Source organism: Perkinsus marinus (assembly GCF_000006405.1).
Source record: "Perkinsus marinus ATCC 50983 genomic scaffold scf_1104296958234, whole genome shotgun sequence".
Classification (NCBI taxonomy): domain Eukaryota; phylum Perkinsozoa; order Perkinsida; family Perkinsidae; genus Perkinsus; species Perkinsus marinus.
Window position 1 is genome coordinate 403,198 of NW_003206847.1, and position 24,905 is coordinate 428,102.

The 24,905-nt window shown below is 48.5% G+C and overlaps 8 protein-coding genes across 8 annotated transcripts; 6 read left to right on the forward strand and 2 right to left on the reverse strand.

Moving 5' to 3' along the window:
- Positions 1-1,311: 1,311 nt before the first annotated feature.
- Pmar_PMAR006103 (hypothetical protein) lies at positions 1,312-3,127 on the forward strand (the record flags this gene model as incomplete). Its single annotated transcript, XM_002774474.1, has 7 exons — positions 1,312-1,458; positions 1,504-1,648; positions 1,698-1,779; positions 1,829-1,913; positions 2,595-2,690; positions 2,795-2,876; positions 3,021-3,127. The coding sequence occupies 7 exons, from the start codon at positions 1,312-1,314 to the stop codon at positions 3,125-3,127; spliced, it is 744 nt and encodes a 247-aa protein (XP_002774520.1).
- Positions 3,128-3,626: 499 nt separating this feature from the next.
- Positions 3,627-4,136, forward strand: Pmar_PMAR006104 (conserved hypothetical protein; the record flags this gene model as incomplete). The annotated part of the gene is made up of 1 exon (XM_002774475.1): positions 3,627-4,136. One exon carries the CDS (start codon positions 3,627-3,629, stop codon positions 4,134-4,136), a length of 510 nt encoding a protein of 169 aa, XP_002774521.1.
- Positions 4,137-4,287: 151 nt separating this feature from the next.
- Positions 4,288-4,703, forward strand: Pmar_PMAR006105 (hypothetical protein; the record flags this gene model as incomplete). Its single annotated transcript, XM_002774476.1, has 3 exons — positions 4,288-4,391; positions 4,446-4,607; positions 4,640-4,703. 3 exons carry the CDS (start codon positions 4,288-4,290, stop codon positions 4,701-4,703), a joined length of 330 nt encoding a protein of 109 aa, XP_002774522.1.
- Positions 4,704-6,520: 1,817 nt separating this feature from the next.
- Positions 6,521-8,377, reverse strand: Pmar_PMAR006106 (carbon catabolite repressor protein, putative; the record flags this gene model as incomplete). Its single annotated transcript, XM_002774477.1, has 4 exons — positions 6,521-6,698; positions 6,733-8,042; positions 8,087-8,206; positions 8,258-8,377. 4 exons carry the CDS (start codon positions 8,375-8,377, stop codon positions 6,521-6,523), a joined length of 1,728 nt encoding a protein of 575 aa, XP_002774523.1.
- A 5,511-nt stretch (positions 8,378-13,888) lies between these two features.
- On the forward strand, positions 13,889-14,399 carry Pmar_PMAR006107 (hypothetical protein; the record flags this gene model as incomplete). The annotated part of the gene is made up of 3 exons (XM_002774478.1): positions 13,889-13,999; positions 14,060-14,218; positions 14,334-14,399. 3 exons carry the CDS (start codon positions 13,889-13,891, stop codon positions 14,397-14,399), a joined length of 336 nt encoding a protein of 111 aa, XP_002774524.1.
- A 466-nt stretch (positions 14,400-14,865) lies between these two features.
- Pmar_PMAR006108 (protein phosphatase 2c, putative) lies at positions 14,866-16,537 on the forward strand (the record flags this gene model as incomplete). Its single annotated transcript, XM_002774479.1, has 9 exons — positions 14,866-15,074; positions 15,185-15,360; positions 15,406-15,531; positions 15,577-15,645; positions 15,695-15,805; positions 15,858-16,004; positions 16,133-16,257; positions 16,307-16,429; positions 16,475-16,537. 9 exons carry the CDS (start codon positions 14,866-14,868, stop codon positions 16,535-16,537), a joined length of 1,149 nt encoding a protein of 382 aa, XP_002774525.1.
- Positions 16,538-17,535: 998 nt separating this feature from the next.
- Positions 17,536-20,149, reverse strand: Pmar_PMAR006109 (BRCA1-associated protein, putative; the record flags this gene model as incomplete). Its single annotated transcript, XM_002774480.1, has 12 exons — positions 17,536-17,718; positions 17,771-17,873; positions 17,917-18,051; positions 18,098-18,257; positions 18,481-18,589; positions 18,632-18,750; positions 18,916-18,954; positions 18,998-19,074; positions 19,120-19,267; positions 19,312-19,408; positions 19,824-20,038; positions 20,089-20,149. The coding sequence occupies 12 exons, from the start codon at positions 20,147-20,149 to the stop codon at positions 17,536-17,538; spliced, it is 1,446 nt and encodes a 481-aa protein (XP_002774526.1).
- Positions 20,150-22,742: 2,593 nt separating this feature from the next.
- Pmar_PMAR006110 (enhancer of rudimentary erh, putative) lies at positions 22,743-23,919 on the forward strand. The gene is made up of 4 exons (XM_002774481.1): positions 22,743-22,919; positions 23,031-23,164; positions 23,410-23,536; positions 23,697-23,919. Exons 1-4 carry the CDS (start codon positions 22,753-22,755, stop codon positions 23,893-23,895), a joined length of 627 nt encoding a protein of 208 aa, XP_002774527.1. The 5' UTR covers positions 22,743-22,752; the 3' UTR covers positions 23,896-23,919.
- Positions 23,920-24,905: the final 986 nt, after the last annotated feature.

Here is a 24,905-nt window from a genome sequence, read left to right on the forward strand (position 1 = left end):
TTCAGATTTTCAGTTCTAAATAACTATTTTAATATTAACAGATCATAATATCTATATATTCCCCCTTAATTGGAAATATATACTTATCAACCTAATTAGATATCAGTCATAGATAAAATATATACGATAAAGATACTCTCATGTCCTCACCCTCGTTGCGCCCGCATCATCGCCCTTCCTGTCGGCCTGCTGCCACAAGAGACCCTCTCGCTCTGCCCTTGTTGAAGGAAGAGGAAGAGGAAGAAGATTTGGAGTGTGGTGGCAGCCAAGGCGCGGTACGGAGCGACGCTGGTAGGGCCGGTAGTATTGGTCGTCCTCGATCCTATTACACAGATTCGGTACCTCTGGTCAGCACAGTCTCTAGTGTGGCCCTTGAGGGCACCCCAGAGAGCTCTACCGGCAGGAGTTGGCATCAGCAGGAACGATCCTATTCGACAACGTCTCCCTTTATGCCCACTAGGGCGCCGCCTTCACGATCGGCTACCGCTCTCACGGGGAATCCTGTGCCTCAAGTACTACTACAACCTATAGAGCGATTTAGAGTGGTGTAATTCAACACCCGATTTCCTACTGTTGGTAGGCCCCTAGTCCGGAGCTCAGTAGCAACCCTGGCACCAACACTGCTCGGCCACAGCTCCGACATCAGCAGACTTTCCCTCTGCCTTGTGCAGCTCATATACCTTCAGAAGTATCTTCACTAAAAACTACACCTATCCCCGTCTGCCCTGTAGTGGTGGAAGGCGCTGAGTGAGCCGTTCGCTACCTTGGTGGAATTTCCAATTATGATCTTTCAACGCAGTTTGGGGATATATGTGTGGTTTCCTCAACTGAGCTTGGAAGCCTCCTCACTATATTATGGCAATCTACTTACGATTTTGGGTAGAAGTGTACAAAAACCAACGAGAATTTTCCAAAATTTCCTCAAAATTTTTGTCAACACTGTAGTGTCATAATTGCATTTGAGTGCCTCTCTATTGGTGTTGTCCCCGGGCCCAGGACGATGATGCTGTTGGTTCGATCAGGACAGGCCCGACTCAGCGAAGCATAGAGAGGAGGAACCTCAAGCTCTTCGTACAGGGGGACCGACGTAGTTTAATATCAGCTCGAGGAAATCTTAATGTCCATCGTCTGATACCATACATAACTAAAGTAGTTTGAAATGAAGGGTGCAGGATGCCGGAATCGAACCCGGGACGGGTGGTGGATAACGCTGCCGCGCTCAGGTTTACCTGAATTGGCTCTATGATACTTTCCCTTCCATCATCCGGCTGAAGTGGCACACCATTTTCTTTCTTGTTATTATTATGTAGGATGCCGCCACCGGGGTTCGAACCGGAGATCTTCCTTGCTAGATACATCATCGTCATATTGCTGTACGCCATCTGTTTCTGGTCATTCGATAGTAATTTTGTCTGCACTAATCACGTGCATGACTTTGGTGACTACTACTTCTTCGTCGTAAGGCCCTTTCTAGGGTCACCCTAGGGTCACCCTTGCCCTCAGGTCCAAACTCTGTTCACGATCGGCTACGGTGGAAAGGAGCCACTCTGTTTCGTCACCAATGTTGGAGTTACTATAATATCGATTCTAGGCCTACTGCAGCATACAGCTCTAACGGGGATCGTCTTTGCCAAATTCACATTGGACAGTAGCAGCCCCTTTTCCCTCGACTGGTGCCCCTTAGGGTTTCCCCTCAGGCTCTCGCGACCTGGCCTGTGCTTTCTCGACTCGTCTTTTTGCCATACCACCTTGTGAAGATTCTTTTACTGCTCTTGGAGGGTGAGCATCGCTCCGCTCTTAGCAAGTGTATCATTTTTGTTGTTATTAGAATCGATTCAACTCACTCGCAATCGGCGGCCCACAGCGTTGCAGGGGACAGTGAACACGTCAGACTGTGCTTTAGATTCGTCAATGTACTATGATGGAAAATATGCACATGGTCAACTACATGTGTTGGTGACAATATGAAAATTCTGAGGAAATTTTCGGGAGTTTCTGTAAATTTTTCTACCCGGGAGAAAACTCCTGAGCTCAGCTGAGGAAAGTGAACATATGCTCCTACTCCAGCGCTGAGGCTGAGAACAACAACGTTTGGGCTACAGTTTGTTTTCTTTTCTCAGGAGGGTGGCGGGACGGAATTATATAGTTAGTCGCTAGCAGTCACCAATATCCACAGAGTGCGAAAATATGCACAAGCTCAACTACATATGTCGGCGACAATATGAAAATTCTGAGGAAATTTTGGAAAATTTTCGTTTGTGTGTTCACATTCCTACCCAAATTCGTATGGGTTAGAAACTCCTGAGCTCAGCTGAGGGAAGTGAACAAATATTTTAACTCTGTGAGTCCACGCTCTGAAGGAGCTCCAAACGAGGGCAGCCTCGTTCTTTCGTGTAGTGTCACCAAGGCAGTGCGGGAAAGTATGCGCATCGTCAACTACATATGTCGGTGACAACATGAAAATTCTGAGGAAATTCTGCGAAGTTATCATTGGTTTTTGTATATTTCTGCCAGGTCTCGTATATGAGCTGATTTATTTTATGAGGAAACTCCCAAGTGAGGAAAGCGAAAATTTATTTCAAAACTGTACTCAGGTTTTCCATCGACACTTCTTCCACGTGTCGATGCGTCTATTCCTGATAGAGCATCACCCGGCCTCAGAGGACAACTGGAGCTGTCCAACAGTGCAGGTGAGGGGAAACTCTTTTTTTATCACAGCATTGAGACGGTGCTGTAGGAGCTGCACTATTTCGACACGTCCATACCGTTGGAATTTATGAGCCTCCCTGTGGAGGTATGTGCCTATATTCCCATTGAACGGTTGCCGCTGCTGAACCAAGCTGATGTTCTTGACGATGATGAGGAGGAAGAGGCTGGTAGAGTTGTATGCCGCATCGGTGTTGGAATTGGGAGTTTATATATGAATTTATACAGAAACCAATGAGAATTTCCGTAAATTTCATATCGTAGACCGCGCATGCAGTTGACCATGTGCATATCCCCATCCATACTGTGGTCAGGTACTCCCGGTGGCCGCAGCGTTGTATCAGGAGCCATCGCTGAGGGGCCTACAAGCACTTCCACTGTTGGTCAGCATTTCTGGGTCCGCCACTTCAGTGAACAGTAAGTGTGGTAATTGGTATATGATCGGCTCCTTCTGCTCAACAGTTATAAGGTGGCGAGGCAGATGAGTGGAGCCCCACCGATGGCCCTCCCGCATACGATGCCCGTTGCCCCCAATATTTGGCCCAGTACTACCACACCAAGGTCTGCTCATGGCGATGACCCCATAACGCCACAGTAGGAGTCTGGCCTCAGTCTCCCTTTCTCTTCTCCAATGGTTGCTTGTATGGAGTGTCGTAGTAGGCGAGGAGTAGCGACTCCTCGACGGTCGTACGCCGCCTCATCTGTTCGATCATCGTGCTTGAAGACAGTGCCCAGTAGCTTTGAACTGGTCTGCACGCTTGAGTTCACTGATGCTACTACTGGTGACCCCACGGGCTCCCTATGGGAGATGGCAGCCTATGCTGCCTCTATGATTAGGTCATGAGATCAGTGCGAAGAAGTCCTGGCCGTTGACAGACGTGACGTGGCTACCACCAGGCACGGATATTAGTATGTGTTGGATGAGTATTGTGCAACGTGTTGGCAACACGGGTGTTTACAACGTCGATGTATTCACCACCACTACTACTACTACTGCTGCCACTGCTACTACTACTACTACTACTACTACTACTACTACTACTACTACTACTACTACTACTACTACTACTACTACTACTACTACTACTACTACTGCCACTGCTACTACTACTACTACTACTACTACTACTACTACTACTACTACTACTACTACTGCCACTGCTACTACTACTACTACTACTACTACTACTACTACTACTACTACTACTACTACTGCCACTGCTACTACTACTACTACTACTGCCACTGCTACTACTACTACTACTACTACTACTACTACTACTACTACTACTACTACTACTACTACTGCCACTGCTACTACTACTACTACTACTGCCACTGCTACTACTACTACTACTACTACTACTACTACTACTACTACTGCCACTGCTACTACTACTACTACTACCACTACTACTACTACTGCTTAAGTTGATCGATTTTCCTCAGGTCAGCAATCTCGATTCCATCGCCACGTACGACTACGAGGACTCCGAGGCCTGTTCGTCCTTTGGGGGCACCTCTTCATACGGTGTGCAGTCCCCCGAACGAGAGGTGTTGTTGTTATTGTTACTTTATCGCATGACCTACTGCGACGCTGGGATTCAGGTGGACTTCTCTAAGTCTAACCCTGAGTTCAGTGTTGACACCTCTTTGGTGAATCACGTCTCACGACCGACTGTCAGGTAAAAATGCACCTGCTCGGAATTGAACCAGGGACCACCCATCTCTGCTCTTAGTCGTGTTTGGAGTTCGGCGGCCACGGCTGAGGCTGCAAAAGATGAGGAACTCCCCGACCCGACGTGGAACATTCGTTTGGGAGTTTACCGTGGAGATTTCGAGGCTTCCCCTGAGAGGGATGATGAAGGGGATAATAAGCCTGGGAGAAGAGATAACGACAGGTCGCATTTTGAGTATTCCAATTCGACCTCAGCAACTGTAGACGTCAGGTTATCGAGATTACACGGCGGAGTGTCCAACAGGTGGTTGAGCGCTGAAGATCCGAAGAGTCTTTTGTCATCGAAGACTGTTGGAAATGAATTCTCACGGTCGAATGTCACGGCCGATGTCACTAGTCGCAGTGCGGCGGCTATTCTGAGCAACGCGGCTGCGGGCTCAGCATCCAGGAATCAGCGGTATATGCGGTCCAGAACGATGAGCAACATTGGGGAGATAGGCTCGCGATTCTCTGTGGGGAATCGCAAGCAGTCGCAACGTCGTGCCTTTGGTGCCGGACTCGTCGATAGCCTAGATTGAGCCTGCGTGCATTGTTGTGTTGCCCTATTTTTCCTCTGCTATAAGTGCGTTTATTTCTATTCTGATATCACTAGATTGATGCTGACAAGACGCCTCTGATGTTGATCTCTTTTACTCTAGTGACACGTCCATGCCTACATGATACGAGGTTTCCGACAATCCTTGGTCATTGTGTTCGGTACCATCTCAATTTCAACGGCTGAGAGATCTCGAGTGATGGTCTCGAGGAGGGGTGCGTGGCGCCTATGGAAGGATTCGTGGTGGACTACACGAGGCAGTCGAGGAAACACTGCGTTCGACATGAGACCGTCTTCTATAGTGTTCCCTGATCTCCTACGCCTACGTACTCAAGTGCCGAGCAGTACTTGCTCACTGCATCGAGTTCGTTCATGAAGCCAGCAGTTCTTTGTTGGAGTATACCTCCTGGTTGGTGAGATAGAAGAAGACAGACGAAGTGGCGAAGGCTATCGAGTGGTTGGTGCTCGAGTTCAGCACAGATGGTTTGTTGAAGGAGTTCACTCCAGAAGGAACTGCATTGTGTTGATATCACCTTCCTTCGACAGCTGCTCACACTGGGGGATGCTATGACGGCCCAACCGTACGCTGTGGTGAATACACACTTTTGCCATAGTCTTAAGACATTCATAAGGAGCGCATGCAAACGCATATGATAATGGAAGCACTCGAACGTCTATTGGCTGATTCTTCTGATGCACTGCTTATCGCCTAAGGGGCCGCAAGTCTTCCTGCTGAGGCCTTTGCTGACTAAATCACGAATCTGGTAAAACAGTTCATTTTTCACGCGGACGAATCGTGACTGTCAACATGTTGATCGATCGACCAGTGAAGGCCCTCTGGGAACATATCCCCGAGGAGTAATACACCAACGCTGCCTATGTTTGGGCGGACATCATTGGCCATACCTTTCAAGACCAGCGTTACCGTTGTCCACTGAAGTGTCCAACTATCTTTTCCAAGACTGATGTTGAGTCCCGCATGTTCACCACCGAGTTCGAGACCCTCCTATCAACTGTTTCTCGACTGGAGCAGTCTACAGATGATGTACATCCGCTGGCACTTGTCTATATTAACAACTAAGTAGAGAAGTTGACGGGTGTGAAACTGAGATTGAGCGTATCAATGTCAATCAATATAATGGCTCAGGGGAAAACACCATCAATTGCTGGGCACGCACGTACACAGGACTGCACGCACGAACAAAGCAAGACTGGGCTCGTCAATCCTCAATACTAGTTGTTCAACGAGTGCAGGATTTCCACGTGATGTACAGGCCTTTGAGATGGGCCTGGGTAGCAAGTGGTGACATGCTCAACCTCAACGAAAGTCTTGAAATCCACTTTTACCAGCAACCTCATCAACGGAGTTCGTGAAAACAGCTTCCGAGTGACTATATGCAACCCGTAGTTTATGGCATGAATTCAGCGCGAATACACTTCTTCTATTTCCTGACTGGAATCATATTCACCCAATCCTCCTGTTCGCGTTTTACGAACGCAACACTATCATCGCAAAGCGGAAACAATATGCAGTGGTTCATTCAGGGTGACATCGCAAACTCAGTGGCTATCATAACGTGATCGCTGCCATAGCATTTGTATGGCAGACCACCATTGCAGGATTCAATATCATCATCAGTAAGGCCAGGCAAGCTCCACACAGGCGTGAGACGAGGTGTGTAGAATATGTAGTCCAACACGGCCCTGATAGAGGCAATCCTATAACACGAATGGGAGACCTCAGAAGGCTTACTTGAAGTTGCATACAGCGTTAGTGTACTGTGGAAGCTCTGTGTGCCGTAACCCGTTGATGCCATGATGGAGTTCGATGCCAAGGTCCATATCAACCTTCTCAGGCTGCATCCGTTTAACCTCGCCTGCCAAACCGAAGAGCTCATCCCCTTCCCCCCATTCTGGTTCGTCCACGAGGACCTCATGATACGCGGACTCATCGACTGCCTCGTCCACATCGGCACAGTCTTGTGAGTCCCACTTGAACTGCGGGCCATAGTACCAGTCTTTATGGTTGCTTGCTAGGCCACCCGAACTGAGATACTCCACCACTCCACTATCGGGGAAGGAGTTGAAGTCGCCGCATATGAAGACGTTTGCCCCTTCGAACTTGTCCAGTTCGCGCTTGACGGCCATTGCCAGGAGGTGGGCCTGCAGAAGCCGTACGTGGGTGGCATTACGGTGGAAGAAGAGATGAGTGTTGCCAATTACAAACACATTGCCACTCTCCTGGCGATCACGCAATACCAGGACCTGCCCAGCTGTGCCGAGGTTATCAAAGACGTCACCGAACATGTCCACTTGACCCCACTTATGCTGAAGTTCAGACAGCTGTCCTTCACTAAGCTGGGCCTTCACACCAGTAGATGCCAAGTCCAGAGCGATCTCGTCCAACATCTCGAATCGATCATTTCTATATGCAATAGCGCAACCCTCCCCCTTGTTGCCGTTTTTCTCGACGAATCTCACAGTGTATTGCGGCATCACTTCGCGAACGGTTTCGACAAACCTCGGCTCGGCCTCTTGGAAAGCGAATACGTCAGCCTTTACATCCATGAGCTCACGCATCAACAGCGGGCATCGATACTCCCATTCGAGCACCTCTCGACAGGACTTCACGTTACGATACATGACCTTAGTGGCCAAGGGCGTCCGAACATAACGCTGGGCGAGGACGTTGAAACTCGCCACCCGTATATGGTTCGGCGGTGTGACTCCTAGAGGCTTGGGTAGACGCCTGTCACGGAACGTTCCCTTGCTGGGCGACGGACGGACGGGCCGGCTGGGGTCAGATTCAGCTTGGGGGAGACTTCGACAATCGCTATGATAAGCTGAGACCCGCAGCTTCTTTCCTATGAGGTCTTCCCCAGGCGTGAAGATCCTGCCCGAATGGACGAGCTCCTCACCATCAGTTGTTCTATATTCGTATACGACTTCTTCAGGAGTTGTGTTACTGCACTCTACCAGTGGAACTATGGGGTACTCGGCGAAAACGAAGTACTTTAGGGCAACAGATGTGACCAGTGGGGGATTCAGAAAAACCGAGTAGACCTGAGAAGATGAAAAAATGTCCTTCGAAACTGCTAATGTATTACGTGTTCATTGACAGTGATTTCCTTCGTGGATCGACTGAGCTCAGCAAGAGTGGTTGTGCTGACAGAGGAGTCCGTGGAGGCAAGCTTATTGCCTTCCTTATCCGACCATTGTATTCGAACCTGCAGCGGACGCCTCCCTAAGCCGCCTCCTCCCAATGTGTTGCCAATTACTTTGTTGCCATGCTCCGACTCGTCCGCTGGTGGAGGCCCTTTCCTCTTCTTCAGCTTCCGCTTGTCACCAATCCCATACGCCTTTTCCACACTCAATTGCATACGTCTTAATACCTGCATGACGTCCAATGCAATCCAACACTCATTCTTCCCAACGGACCTGATCCATGGTATCCGATGAGTTCCTGTTGAATGTTAGTCTCTTGCCGTTTACTCTCATCAGTATTACTACGTTGTTGCCATCCTCCGATATAACCACAGGGGATGATGCCTGGCATAAAGGGAGCATCCTATCCCTACTGTCTTAGGTGTATCTCCCAGTACACATGATGATGTCCATTGATACCACGGCCCAACTCACTTTTGCATCAACTGCTGTAGTTGTTGTTGTCATTGTAGCTAGTCTAGTTGATCCCAGAAGTCCAGAATGTGTGGGTGGGAAGATAAGCTGATTGAGGAGAACAGATGATGACGCTGTGGTGATGGAAGTTAGTTTTGTAGATGCTCTGCACGGTAGTGGGCGTAAGAGTCGCGGCCAGGCCAGCTGCAGCAGCAGGATGGGGCGAGAGCAAAAAGCAAAGCTGCGAGTTGAAAACACAAGTGAAGGGTTTGTTCGCAATGCGAGGATGCTACGTGGACTTGAAATCGCGGAGTGACAGCCAACTCCCAAGGCGTGAAGGCCCTGATCAATGCTTCGACCATCTATTCCTGCCGGAGAAGTGCGGCTTGCAGCAGTAACGCGGATCGGATCCGCACTCCCGTCCCCGCTGGAACAATTCATTCGCCTAGGCTCCTGCTGACAGGGGCTGATATTCGTGGACCTTAGGAATCAACTCTTGGGTTCATTTGCTTCCTTGTTCTCTTGTATTGCTCGACATTCCTCAACTCGGGTAGACAGTGTTCCACCGTAATCGGCGGCGGTTTAGGACCTCCGGCTCGCGCAATAACGTGATCGATTATGGTGTTGTATGATGTTAGTCTCCCCACTAGCAGCAACAGGTCTGTTTCACGTCACTCCTAGCAGAACAAGGCAAGATAGACCTTCGAAAGGTGTTGTAGTATGTAGAAGACTTAACTCTGCCGTGCGAGCTCGTCCCAAACAGGTGAGTCCGTTAAACTCAAGTACGCACGATTTCTTCTACAGATATTAGAGCACGACCTTAACAGTGGTCCATGATGGACCGTCCATCTACTTAACACGAATCGTGTCCTCTACACGGTCGAGGCTTGATTATATTAGGTACTGATCGGCTGCATGTGAGAAGCACTGCAACCACATGCTAGACTCTGCTGAACAGCAGGTGGATAAATGAGAGGATCCTTTCACGCCAGTCGGTCGATCATCAGTATACTCGTTAGTTTTGTTCGTCCGACCTGACACACGGTTCATGGTACACTATAGAGTATACCATGCACCGTGTGTTGGATGATGCCTGTTGCAAATTCTTTCATCCGAGTTGTGACCTGACTGTCCCAGATCTGAGCACTCGAGAACACGAGGAATGCGTTGCTCAACATCAACTCATTATTCACGCATGTTAGAATGGACATGCATCAGGTGTAAAGCATCTAGGAGCCGATCACAGCCTCCTTCACCGAGGTTCCTGCAACTTCTTGGGTCCTGTACCTGAATGCGTATAATGAACGGTTAACTCTTAGTGATGGTGGTCGGTAATTTGGACTTCGGGCTTTCGATTGTGAGACGCCGACTACTGTCTTTCACCTCCCTTGCTCGATGTCCATCTCCTCCCGCGGCGGCGTCTTGTCCACGAGCTTCTTCAGCAGGTAGATCTGTATGCCGCTGGCGATCAGACCGATTATACTGATCCCCAGAAGGAGTCCAACCAGTTTTACTGAGCAGCCCGCATCGTCCGCACCGACGCTGCCAGCTGGCGAATCTTCCGCAGCCTTGGGAGCACTGAGGATGGGACAAGTGAAATCGATGCGACAAGCCTTCATCCCTTACTCTTGCGTAGGGCTAGCAGTTGCTGGACTAGTCGTTCCCTCGATGACAGGGGTCGAGTTCAACTGCCCGACCGCCGGAGTGTAACTTCCTGGCGGCTCGAGGGTGATGCTCGACCAGTCGATACCAACTGCGGCTGGTGTGGATCTTGGATCGTCAAGCACGATGCCTGATAGATCCACACCAGCCGGGGTCGGTGTCGGAACTAGTGCAGGCTCGATAGTGATCTTGGTCCAGTCTATGTCGCCAAATGCCACGGCAGCAATAACGAGAATACTTGCGAAGGTTTGCATAGCAAGCTGAAAGTGTAACTACAGGAAGTGAGCTGCAATGATAATCTAAATCACATGGCAATCCCGCACGACCGTCCTCCTTGTTTTTGCGACCCGTGATGCACGTTTCGTGCAAGTCGCAGCAGACAAGTGCTACCAAGGCTGCAAGGTGCACGGTGCTCAATTTCCATGCCGCCCTGGGTCTTCGGATCGTGAAAAAATTGAGCAGTGTTGAATCAGTACTCTTGCTAGAGATGTATCCACCGGTCTCGAGGGGAAGTCGGACACTTGGAACAGCATGTGGTCCAAGAACCGTTCCGAGGGGTACGAGATCCGTACATGCGTCTTACTTATCTACGAATCATAGACTCTGACACCTTATCCTCTTGATATACGGGCGCCATTATCAGTTATGGATCTTTAGTGGTGTTGGAAGTTGGCATTTATAATTTCTAACTCTGCAATGTCATGCTTTCACGATGGGAGTTTCACCGATGACATCTTCTTGATTTCCTTGAAGCGTACTGCGTTCAAGACTTGAGTAAGAAGTAGCGGGTCGCATTGACAAGCAATGATTTAGTGATTCATGTTATTCACGGTCCGCTCCCCACTGCTTGGGCATGCCTTACCATCCGCCATAAATAGTGTTTACAATTAAGAAACGTGCATTGCGTCACGGTGAGCCATAGGCATAATCCCTCAGCGAACTTGGAGGGTATGTCATTTTATCTGAGGGAGAATGCCATGTGAAAAGGTTAGGTCACTGACCACTTTACGAAGCACACTGCGGATTTGTGGGCGCTTCGGTCAGGCCGTTGTACACCCTGTGTATTGACGGACTCTGTACTACAAACTTTCTAGTACAAAGCCCAAGTTTTATCTTCATGTCAATCTCTGCGTAGCCTTCACAGGGCATTTTGCCACCATGACGGCGACTTGCGTGATGACTCCCCTACCACCGCATTTAAGGTCCCAAGTTCGATCGGTGCCGTCAGCAGTGGAGGAAGTTGCCGGATCGGTCGGAGTATACTAAAGGGCCTTTAGTAAAGGCTACACCACGCCAAGGTTACCTCAGAGGGGTATGTGGGTCCCACATTGTGGGAAGTCCTTGCTGAACGCACACATCATCATCATACACGTGCTAACATATTTCCTGACATGCGGGACGGTGGCACGTACCACAAGGGAAGTTCGAGAACCTAGGGGTACGAGCAGCGAGGGCACTCGGCGTGGGCCGGAACTTTTCCTGCGGGTCATTGGATTGGCAAGACTGTTGCAAGTGTAGTACACCTTTTAAAGACCTATTTCGCGTCAAGTAAGATTAGTTTCGGAGGACACACAAACATCCTCGCCAAGATAGGCCTGCGAAAGGTGTTGTAGTATGTAGAAGACTTAACTCTGCCGTGCGAGCTCGTCCCAAACAGGTGAGTCCGTTAAACTCAAGTACGCACGATTTCTTCTACAGATATTAGAGCACGACCTTAACAGTGGTCCATGATGGACCGTCCATCTACTTAACACGAATCGTGTCCTCTACACGGTCGAGGCTTGATTATATTAGGTACTGATCGGCTGCATGTGAGAAGCACTGCAACCACATGCTAGACTCTGCTGAACAGCAGGTGGATAAATGAGAGGATCCTTTCACGCCAGTCGGTCGATCATCAGTATACTCGTTAGTTTTGTTCGTCCGACCTGACACACGGTTCATGGTACACTATAGAGTATACCGTGAACCGTGTGTCGGATGATGCCTGTTGCAAATTCTTTCATCCGAGTTGTGACCTAACTGTCCCAGATCTGAACACTCGAGAACACGAGGAATGCGTTGCTCAACATCAACTCATTATTCACGCATGCTAGAATGGACATGCATCAGGTGTAAAGCATCTAGGAGCCGATCACAGCCTCCTTCACCGATGTTCCTGCAACTTCTTGGGTCCTGTACCTGAATGCGTATAATAAACGGTTAACTCTTAGTGATGCTGATCGGTAATTTGGAGTTCGGGCTTTCGATTGTGAGACGCCGACTACTGTCTTTCACCTCCCTTGCTCGATGTCCATCTCCTCCCGCGGCGGCGTCTTGTCCACGAGCTTCTTCAGCAGGTAGATCTGTATGCCGCTGGCGATCAGACCGATTATACTGATCCCCAGAAGGAGTCCAACCAGTTCTACTGAGCAGCTTGCATCGTCCGCACCGACGCTGCCAGCTGGCGAATCTTCCGCAGCCTTGGGAGCACTGAGGATGGGACAAGTGAAATCGATGCGACAAGCCTTCATCCCTTACTCTTGCGTAGGGCTAGCAGTTGCTGGACTAGTCGTTCCCTTGATGACAGGGGTCGAGTTCAACTGCCCGACCGCCGGAGTGTAACTTCCTGGCGGCTCGAGGGTGATGCTCGACCAGTCGATACCAACTGCGGCTGGGTGTGGAATCTTGGATCGTCAAGCACGATGCCTGACAGATCCACACCAGCCGGGGTCGGTGTCGGAACTAGTGGAGGCTCGATAGTGATCTTGGTCCAGTCTATGTCGCCAAATGCCACGGCAGCAATAACGAGAATACTTGCGAAGGTTTGCATAGCAAACTGAAAGTGTAACTACAGGAAGTGAGCTGCAATGATAATCTAAATCACATGGCAATCCCGCACGACCGTCCTCCTTGCTTTTGCGACCCGTGATGCACGTTTCGTGCAAGTCGCAGCAGATAAGTGCTACCAAGGCTGCAAGGTGCACGGTGCTCAATTTCCATGCCGCCCTGGGTCTTCGGGTCGTGAAAAAATTGAGCAGTGTTGAATCAGTACTCTTGCCACCGGTCTCGAGGGGAAGTCGGACACTTGGAACAGCATGTGGTCCAAGAACCGTTCCGAGGGGTACGAGATCCGTACATGCGTCTTATTTATCTACGAATCATAGATTATGACACCTTATCCTCTTGATATACGGGCGCCATTATCAGTTATGGATCTTAAGTGGTGTTGGAAGTTGGCATTTACATTTTCTTGATTTCCTTAAAGCGTACTGCGTTCAAGACTTGACTAGGAAGTAGCAGGTCGCATTGACAAGCAATGATTTAGTGATTCATGTTATTCACGGTCCGCTCCCCACTGCTTGGGCATGCCTTACTATCCGCCCTGAATAGTTTTTACAATTAAGAAACGTGCATTGCGTCACAGTGAGTCATAGGCATAGTCCCTCAGGGAGCTTAGAGGGTATGTCATTTTATTTGGAATCCTGGTGAGGGGGAATGCCATGTCGTGTGAAAAGGTTAGGGTGACCACTTGTCACTGACCAGCTTACGAAGCACACTGCGGATTTGTGGGCGCTTCCGTCAGGCCGTTGCACACTCTCTGTATTGACGGACTCTATACTACGAAGCCCAAGTTTTATTTTCATGTCATGTTTATTTTCAAACCCCAACAACCCGAACCCGATTTCCCGGTATCCAGCGGGTTTCATTTGGACGTAGCAGCCATTTTGCGGATGATGGGCTGCCACTACGAAATCGAGGTAGTTTAACTGGTTGGGCTGTCTTCCAGGTTATCGTTGGTTGACTATGTAGCATTTTAGGACAAGGTCATGCCCTTCATACTGGACGTCACTATAACCGCGAACCAGGCAGCTCGGGTAAACTCAGAAGAGGCTGCTCGTGATGGCTTCGAGAAAGAAGAGCGAGCTAGTCGCGTGGTGGAGTGGTTGAAAGCTCAACAGCGGTTGCAGTGTGTTAAGGTCATGCTAATACTTACTGTCAGTTTCTGAACTCAGTGTTTCGGGAAGTCTGTTGGTCTTTACTTGGGTCGGATGAGTCCGTATTGTAGATCAGTGCTTTCCACTTGACGATCAGGTTGCAGCACTTGACGATCAGGAGGTGGATCGTTCTGTTGCAGCAGTTAAGCTGTTTATGAATTAGTAGGGAGGAAGAGAAGACCACTGCAGATGCACACAGACAGCAGAGTTCTAAGGTTGCCATCTGCTGCCGATCATGTCAGGATGGACTACTCCCTGGGCTCTTCGTCAGAAGCACTCTGTTGAGCAGATCAGGCTGCTGTTGCTGGATATATTCACTCTGATGGTGGGATAATCAATGATCCGATGGTAGGGTGAAGGGCGAGCTCTATTCCATCTTCAGAGTGTATGCAGGTGAAGAATCGAGACACCAGTCCCAGCGGCCTCCAGAGGTGGAGTGCGTAGAACCCACATTTGCCATATTTTGCGTACCATCGTCGATTTTCGTGGCGCGCGGTAACTGTTGATGTGTCGGTCCGATATTGATACCATGACCACGCTGAATAGCGACTCGTTCTCGTCCCAACTGTTATTGAGTTTTAGTCCAGGAGGGACTGTCGATCTAATAGATCACTCTGGTTTGTAAGTCGATGTCGTCATCATGTCTGAGGGAATGTGTTGAAGATGAGGAGGATGAGGAGGAGGAGTTCACACCCCTCCACAAGGCTCGGCTACATGAGCCTACTGCTGTACGGGGCGTGGGAGTGGCTGATGATATTGGCGGTAGGCCTGACATGGAGGACTCCTTTGTATTCGTGGATGGATTTGGCGGCAAGAGGAGCTCGGCATTCATGGCGATGTAGGCGGGGTGTGGTATGGCGATGGGCCGGAATTGTCGACGTATATATCGAGTGAAAATTCAATCTAGAATCCATTTACGTTTCTGAATCGGAAATACAGTAAGCTTAGATACGATGGGCATGGTGGGAGGCGATGTGTTGATTTTGTATGCAAACGGTTACACCACAAATTGCTGGAAAATTTGACGCTAGAGCCCCCTCCAGAGCAGGAAGAGGTGGAGAAGGGTGATAAGCCAGGCCCATCGCCGTGGTCGACTATGTCGTTCAAAACGGCGATGTCAACAGGTAGGGGCGCGCTATTGTCGCTGATGGCGCAGTGTCGAATGCCAGGCTCAACCTTGGGTGCGTCTATTCCTGTTCGGCGACGATATATGTACGCCACGGAGGCTCTTGTTAATGCCTATACTCAGACTGACGAGGCATTTCGGAATGAGCTGCAGTCGTTGGAAGGCGGATGTATGTCAACTCATACCACTCCTCCTTCACTTTTTCTCTCTATAGGCACTGCTGTGACCTGTCTATTGCAATATGAGTTTGGTGGAGATAGGACTATTTATTGTGCTCATGTTGGTAAGGAGTCGAACGAGGCACTACTGATGACCAGCCGTAACGCCTTCAGGCGACTCAAGAGCTGTACTGTGCAGAGGACGGAAGGCGCTGCGACTGACTAGTGCTAGTGATCATAAGGCTACTGACCCAGTAGAAGTGGCACGAATTACTCAAAAAGGAGGCAGGGATTAATCGGGCTCATGCTGTGGCAGAGAGCTGTGGTGTCGACGCAGGTATAGTGGTGAATGACAGAGTTAATGGAATGCTGGCAATAGCCAGGGCCTTGGGAGACTTCCGCTTGAAACGAACGATATCAGCCCAGATGGTGGCGCGGGCGGCGGAGGCTCGAGAGAAGGGCGAGGAACTCCCTCCAATTCTTGGTAGTGTGTACTACTACTACTACTACTACTACTACTACTACTACTACTACTACTACTACTACTACTACTACTACTACTACTACTACTACTACTACTACTACTCCTGAGGGCGGAGCTTGGGTTAGCAGGTAACGTTACCGATATAGTATCTAACATACCGGATGTGTCCAGTATTGTCCTCAAGGAGACACTGGACCACTTCTTGATACTGGCTTGTGATGGGGTATGGGACGTCGTATCGGATCAGGAGGCGGTAGCCCAATGACTGTGGTAGTTTCGTGGCGCGCGAAATGTGGCAGCAGGTTGATGTGATATTGGAGGTCTTATCGAAGCTCACCCAAGCTCAGCTGTCCATGGCAAAGAATGAGCAAAAGAAATGTCCTCTGCGATGCGGAAATGTGGCTCAGATAGCAGCCACGGCGCTGGTCAGTAGTTCTTCCATAGCAAGGGGTAGTGGTAGTGTCTGGCAGGTAGAGGAAGCCTTGAGTCGTGGTAGCATGGATAACGTTACTGTGATGATAGTACTATTGTAAGCTCTCATCATCATCGTCATTACATGCTTATACACTTTAGCACGTACACTGATTATCCAGTACCACAATCACGTTGTTGAGCTCAGTATGGTCACAATCCTTGTCGTCTACCTTCGTGATTCTGAAGACACTCTTATTTTTTGCGGGGGGAATTGCCAAAAAAGGACTTCATTTCTTTTCACTGATGCTGTTGTGTTGAGTGAATCGAGTATCCGATACACAGAATCGACGCGACTTAACCATCATCAGCAAATCACCTTCATTAACGTTCATAACAAGCGCGTGTAATAGATGCTGTTTGAAAGATTCAATGAGAAATTCCCTGAGAGCATCGCACTGATTCAGTTATGATATCCGGCATATATATGACTCGAGACCAGTAGCAGAGGGAGGGAGCTTTTGCTAGTGAGTCCCCTACCGGTATGATCAGGAAACAAACCTCGTGCTGGTCGGCACAGCTAGCTTAAAAGCGAAGTCTCGAAGGCTACCAAGTGTTCTCGGTGCTTCATAAGGAATGTTTCTGTGAGTTCAAAGTCCAACGCCTACAACAACACGGCTTAGTTAGACTCGCTGCACATTAGCTCCCGAGAGATCAGTTCAAGCCATTCAAATTGTCTACTTTCATCGTGCCATTGAGTCTAGCCTCCGCCAATGTACTTCCTTTCCTCTGAAGAATGTTTGATTGTCACTATACCACCTCTACTCGGAAGTCATGGTGATTTTCCTCCAAAACCCGCCCCACCACGACTATGCAGATAAGTTTACACACGAATAGAAACAACATCTCTCGTCTGGTTCGAACAGGTGCTAGTGGCCAATCTGAGATTCCCAATCGTATTTCATCGGATGTTGGTTACCACACTGTCACTAAACTACACAAATCCAAGCATTCTCTTTCTGCGGAAACCAGCAGATATAATTGTACACAATACATTTGAATGGTAAGCATCAAGTTTAAGCAAAACATAATACAACGTCAAGAGCCACTCCCCAGTCAGTCAACGCCGGCCCCGCCGAGCACGACGATTCCCAGCATTCTGCGCTATGACGAAACTGCCCTGTACGTCGGCATCAGTAGCGCCCGATTTCCGGACTTGGGCTCGCATGCTCAAGTACTGCTTTAAATCATTGATTTGCTCTCGAAGGTCGGCCTTCTCATCGTGGAGCTTCTTCGTCCGAACCTGTACAGTCATACTGCATGCCGTCTACACCGAGCTGTTGAATGATATTCACCGTCGATGCTATTTGTCGCCGTTGCAGATCTTTCTTCAGCCGAGCCACTTCTTCACGAAGTTCTTGCCTTTGGTCGTCCAAATCGCTGCAATCAACACGTAACCTGACATGAACACCTCCCAGGCCCTCCGTGCCGCAGAGCTCACCGTTCCAATGAAGCCTTGATATCCTCTTCCTCTGACCTTAGCTGGGCTCTGTCTTCCTCAACACTATCGAGCTCATCCTTAGCATCGCAGAGTCTCGACAGTACTTCATCACGTTGACCCGTGGCATTGGAATAGCTGACGTCAATACACTGCCAACAGGCTCGGGTTGGATCGCGCGGACCTCTCTCTATTTCGTGCGCGAATTTCCTCAAATATATCCTCGTAATGTTGCTGCTGCGACTCCTGCAGGGTAGCATACACCTCGTTGAACTCGGACATGATATTTTCCTCGTCTCCTTGCAGTATTTTCTTCGCAACATGTTTGACCTTCTTACACGAATCTACCACGGCAACTACTGAGTACTTTCCCGAGTGTGGGAAAATATGCACATGGTCAACCACATGTGTTGGTGACAATATAAAGGTTCTGAGAAAATTTTGGGAGATTCTCATTAGTTTCCAAACTTGTACGTAAATTCTTTAGTTAGTGAGGAAACTCTTTGACTCAGCTGAGGAGAGCAAACATATATTCCATCACTGAATTCCCCCGCCTCTCCTGAGCACCTTTGCTATCATCACTACCCTCCCCATCGGCACAGCCATCTTGAGAGGCCCTGCCTGTGAGCCCAACGTAGCCGCCTTCAGAGAAATCAAACACCGACTGAGTGGAGACCTGACAAGCAAAATTAACAGCGAATTCAACGACCTCAAGTACCTGCATGGCAAAGGCGTGATCAGACTCCAGGAAGTGGGCATATGCATGAGTATAGTGGTGGCGGTCGTCCACCAAGAATGTTTCCTCGATTAAGCTTGGATACCCTTGAGTGTCACAGCCTAGCAAAACTATTCTCCGCTGCATGACGATGATGCATTACAGCCTATAAAGCCACAGACTAGACAAACCATCAACTTCATCGCATCCGCCTCCCCACACACGTCACAGCTACTACATCTGAGAAGCAGAGATATGCAAAAGAAATCTTTACAAAGTAGTCTCACCGTGACGGGTATTGCTGGAAGCGACATACTGGGCATGACCTGTCACACCATTTCGAGAGGCACTTCCAATGGAAACTGTGACCGCATAATATCGTCAATGCAACTCCACCGCCTCCACAAGATGCCTGCCCGCCAGTAGAAGTCGCACTGGGGGAGTACCTTAGAGCTCACGAGGTGACTAAGGAGGAATGATGTGTTTTTTACAGTAGTGGATCGAGACATATACTGCATTGATGGTCTTTGGTGAGAACCGGCGCGAAGAGCTGTACCGGTGCTAAAACGTCATCTACGGATTTCGAGATGGCGCCGTCAATACGGCAACCAGTGACCTCCAGCAAAGGCAGGGAACTACCTAAGTCGCCACGTGATTACTATGCGGACACAGAAGAGTGCTACTGGCTCCTCCGACAAGCTGCCTGGCATTGGCGTGGGAATCTGATCCTCCTACTAGGACTAGGAGTAGATAAGACTCAGGGTAAGGCCCATGCAGGACCTGATGACCAAGAGAAGGTACTGTTACATAATATTTAATACTATTATTTTATTTTATTGGACCAGTGTGGGAAATATGCGCATAGTCAACTACATGTGTAGGTGACATCTGTGAAAATTTTGAGGAAAAATTGCGAAAATTCTCATCAGTTTCTGTACACTCTTACCGTTTCGTATGTTCACTCCTGTAATTAGTGAAGAAACTCATAAACCCAGTTGACGTGTCTTCTATCACTCTATTAGGCTACATCTCAGCGTTACTATATTCTATTTATAACTTATCGTATTTATTATTTAAGAGGATTTATTACTATCATTATTATATGATATATAATATGTTTCTGAAGTAGTGTAATGCATAGTGATGTTGTTGATGACCACATATCGGAGCACGATGTAAATCCTCCCTTACTAACCTTATACTGCTCAACTCCAGCCTGATAGGACTCCCATATTGCCACGACCTCTGTAGGAGGAGTGTCCTTTGGCACTGACGGACACAATAGGACAGTTGGTTCGAAGCCATCATAGTCCACCGACACACCACCAGCAGCAGTAGATGATGATGACGACGACGATGAGGACCGCCCCGTCTTGGTATTGAAGTCGAAGTCGTGGACGTAGATCAACCCTGAGACCTTCGAAGATATCATCACTTTGGTCAATTTCTCTAAGGCTCACCCGTGCTCATGTGAACGCTGGGGTTGCCAGCCCAGAACTCGTATTTCTCGGTAATAGTCATTGAAGGCGCTTGTTGTTGGTGATGATAGTCACGTGAATGGGAACCTGCGTGTGAACTGTTCAATTACTCATAAGATGCGTATTGTTACTTGCTGATTGACTACGTTGTCGAGTGTTGGTGAGTAGAGCGGGATCCAACGACGTTCCAGAGGAGGTTGGTGGTGGAGAGGACGAGGACGGTACTGATCTAGACGGCATTATATGATGATCATGAAGCTGTAGCATTCAGGTCACTACTAGGCAGTGTAGAAGGATATGTAGATGTAGTATGCTCAACTACATGTGTTGGTGACAATATGAAATTTCCTGAGAATTTCTTGTTGGTTTCTGAACACCTCTACCATAATTCGTGTGCAAACTTGAGTAATCAATGAGGAAACTCCCGAGCTCAGCCGCAGAAAGCAAACGTATATTCCACCACTACTACTAGGAACTCCTGGTTGATATGCGCCTCATTAACGCATATTTCGCAGTTCTCAGAAAAATGAGTTCAGTCGGGAAATCTCGTAGTCCCAAGATATGACTCAATTCCGTCGTAAGTTGGTCGCCGAAACTGATAGGAATTGGGATTACTTTAACGGTGCTAACAGAGCCGATCATCCTATCGCAGCTGCGAGATCAATCTCACTGGGAGGGAAGTAGTCCTTTGAAAAATGATTTTTGAAAAATCTAGTTATGGCCGTATGTCGCCCTTGCTGGGACAAGCTTCACTGCCTCGTCAACTCGGCACGCCATCTCCCGTAGTGGTTGTATGCTACATCGTCAACTTTAGCTCCCATTGAGGGTCCGCTCATTTGCCACCTCCATCGAGCTCGCCAGTGGCGAAGAGCCCTACCAAGGTGGAATGTTTGAACGTGGCTAGCGAGAAAGAGAATATGGAGAGGGACCGGGAATCGAACCTGCGACCTGATTCCTCATTCAACAATGAGGAAATAAATCTGCTAGATTTGTCATCAAAATTTCGGTCAAGGAGTGACAAAGCTCCACCGTTCAACATCAACGCAGCGACGATTCCATCGAGCTGGTACTCCGGCGTGGCGCACGTGGCTTCGTTGATGAGATGAACAAAGGCTACACTGAACACTCGACGTAGGCGAGGGGCTATCGAGCTGTTGAGAGCTAGATGGACCTTTCAATGATATGCATCTGTGCGGTATCATGCTTGATGGTGGTTACATTACGATGAGATGCGGATATACATATACCCGACCTTATAATCATATACTAACTGCTGACGGATGTATAATATCATATTACCAGTCATTTCCGTCTATCGGAGCGTGCTCGATGGATGTCTGACACTACTGGCCCAGTAGTACTGAGCGATCGAGATGTGGGGTGATGGGAGTAACCTGTTGAAAGTACTGGTATGATTACTCGTGAATAGTCTTGGACTCGCAGTTGCCCTCAGCTGCAACTGATATTGATCAGGCATCGTTCTGCTGTGCGAGTGGTAGAGAGGTTTGACGAGTTGTATAGGGAGTATGCTTGTTCTGGCTTTCATTCCGTGGAAGCTGTCGTGTCCAGGGAGGCTGGGGGTGAGACGTTACTGAAGGGGCAACTCAGTCGATTCAAGCAGTCGTAGGACTGGTCATCCATGCCGATCGAACTTTTCTCGTCAACTTAGAAACGCGACGACGATTCGCGGAAATTGGTTTGAGTCGATGAGAAAATAACAGCCATCGAGAGTGGGCCGAAATCCAAGTTCCGGAGTAGAATTCGTTTGCATCCTCCGAAGGATACATTTTAAATGAGCTCCTAAACTTGGGTATACCAAATAAACTTGGGTAACTAAATAAATCGGGTATAACATTAATTTCCTTGCTATTTTATTAAAGCCATGGGTAAAATGTTAACTATAAAGGTAAAACATTAACCGAGTGGGTAAAAAATTAAATTTGTCGGTAAGAAATTAATTGGACCTGGAAATGCTGTACTGTGGATGGTCAGCGATTCATCATACTATTCATTTATATCATCAAATTTAAATATCATACATATCATTATCTACCTGCACAGCTAATAGCTAATAGATAACCCCTGTGTTTTCCATAGTATCTTTGTCATGATACGTGTGTCACTTTGAGTCGTTTTTGGTTAACTACTGGGTAGCCACAAGGAGGAGGATGTGGTAATGGAATACTATCGTGTTTATAATCACGATGCTGCAGATTTCAAAGGTCTATTCCGTTTCTGGTGAGATCATTCGTGTTCGTGGAGGCGGCTATGCCACATCTCCCAGGATATGCTTCAGTACAATAAATCTCACTGGGCGGGGCGGCTATGCCACATCTCCCAGGATATGCTTCAGTAGAATCTGTTTCCCTGGACGGGCCGGATATACCGCCCCTCGCAAGATATGCATTAGTACAATCAATTTGCCTGGGCGGGGCGGCTATGCCACACCTTGCCAAGGTACGCTCTCGTTCAATCAATTCACAAGCGCATGTCATGGGAAAGTCAAGTTCGTCGGCACGGGCGAAGTAACTCCTCCGACCTCGACGAATTGCGGGTGTTCTTTTTACTGTTATTAGAGCTACGTTATTTATGTTTTCTGTGACAACTGCTGATACCGTCTTCTAAGAAGACTCTTCTTCCTTTCACATGTCGGCCGCGGTGTACGCCCCATCACCTAGTCCTCGACAACGAAGCTCTCCTCATCCTCGGAGGCACTATAAACATCCTATGACTACCTCCTCAATGTCAGCATCTCTCGTGAGGCAATCTATGAGCACACCAAGGACCTCACCGGTTGGAGGAGAGAGAGCGAGGTGTTCCCTCGCAGTTCCGCTCGTGACCTGTCTCGTACATTGCGACACGACTGATCCTCGTCTGATTGATATCGCGTATCCCATTCTAATGATTATTGGGATTGCCTTCAGACAACAACCCCCGAGAAGATTCCCTGTGGCGGATCGTCACATCGAGAGCGTTATCATTCTCATTCACTATGATAAGGATATCCCCGATAGCCGATCGTATATGGAGTTTGATTCTATTAGAAGTGCTATGGACGGTAGGTCCTCATCACGCTATCCACTATTATGTTCTATCGACAGTAGACTTCCTCCTAGCGTGTACGCTTGTTCATATCAAATGGTGAACACAGCAGGTATCGAGAGCACGCTTGATAAGAGTCTTGTATGAGAGACGGCGATCAAGCAATGATTCCTATAGAGTTTGATCCGTGCTCGCACAAGTCGATTACTCTGAAGAACATACTGGGCTTTTATGCTCACGCGTGGTGTCGTTCTTCAACAGGTATCTGCCACCTGTACGAGTCAGCGTTGAGCGACGCATTGACCAGTAAGAGGGATGGTACGTTACCGCCGTTTGAGGGCGAGAGAAGACGGAAGAGTGTCAACTATAATGCACAGGATTTGTTCAAGTAGGCATGAGGCGATTTCTCGGCCTCATGGCGAACTCAGCCTCCCCATGGCCAACCCTGGCGAACTATGCCTTTCCCATAACTCTTAGAATCTCTCTCTGATATTGCGATTGGGGGAATTGCATATTCAAGTATGCCTTTGGTCCCCTTTTCGTTGCAGTTACATCGACAGTATGGCTACAATGAAGGCTCTCATATCACATAGGACAACGGACGGCACCCAGCGGGTCTCGAAGAATGACGTCGGGGGCTCGCTACTCCCGCGGGACATCCAATGGATCAAGGACAACCTCATAAAGCATCTTCGCAGTCAGTTGGATACTCCCTCTTTGCCATTCCACCCGTCTACTAGTGCTTGAGATGACATGAGATAATTTCTCATATTCGTTAGTTGGTTATGCGTTATTCTAGTAACTCTGGGGTTGGTGAGATAACACTAGGACGTAGTGTAGGACGTCTTCTCGTAGTGACTACGGGACGTTCCAAATCTGAACTTCCACTGAGCACTGATGTTTCTTCTGGGCATCCGATGAGGTATAAAAGAGATATTCCTGAGCCTAGATGCCGTATTGTAGTTGACTGCTCAAATACCTAGTTCTGAGATGTTGGACTGATCCACGGCCAAACAGCGCTCGCGTGTTGTTCAGTCGTCAGGGAAAGCATCTAGGAGCTGTTCCATGGGAACGGTATCGTTGTAGTCTACTAGTAGAACACAACTCATCAAAGACAAGTCAAAACACGACACTTCAATGGGAGTATCTATCCAAAGCTTCTGCCAATTATGCGTGCGAGTGAGGTCATCCATCGGTGACGTAAATTCGCACTGGCGAAAGTGACATTCAGACGAGTCTTGCCGATCAGCTTCAGCATGACGTGACAGTTTCCTTCAAATTTCACCTGACAATCAGGGTACCACAATCAATAAGTTTGGAAACATGCGATACAAATAGTAGCACAATCAATGACTAAAGATGGTGTGGTGGTGGCAACAGTGAACGTCTTGCCTCAGCCAGATCGTTCAGGTTGACCTCAATGAGCAAGTTGAGCAGGTTGTTGACTCGGTGACAGGGGTATGCCTGAGCACTAACAATGGGCTGTCTATTTCATTCTGAATCAACCGTGACCGGGCCTCCGTTCTTTTCAGTGATGACTTCACTCCTCATAAAGTGTAATGCCGACGTCTCTTCCAGCGGCCAAGATAACAGACCCTCTGTATAGACGTTGGAACTGGTTCGAATCGACTACTATACTTCTGACCTCGGGAGAATTCCAGTTTCGCCATTTTGCCCGTGGACGACAAGACAATCACTTCCAATGCCATTTGACGTTCATTATCCTGATATAGAGGATGAGTATGCGACGATGTGCT

What these genes read in the sequence shown, in the direction of transcription:
- Pmar_PMAR006110 (XM_002774481.1), top strand. Translation starts at nt 22,753, where the DNA reads ATGTCGGCCGCGGTGTACGCCCCATCACCTAGTCCTCGACAACGAAGC. An exon ending in TATTAGAAGTGCTATGGACG is followed by an intron (nt 23,165 to 23,409) that starts GTAGGTCCTCAT and finishes GTTCTTCAACAG; the next exon opens with GTATCTGCCACCTGTACGAG. An exon ending in AATGCACAGGATTTGTTCAA is followed by an intron (nt 23,537 to 23,696) that starts GTAGGCATGAGG and finishes TTTTCGTTGCAG; the next exon opens with TTACATCGACAGTATGGCTA.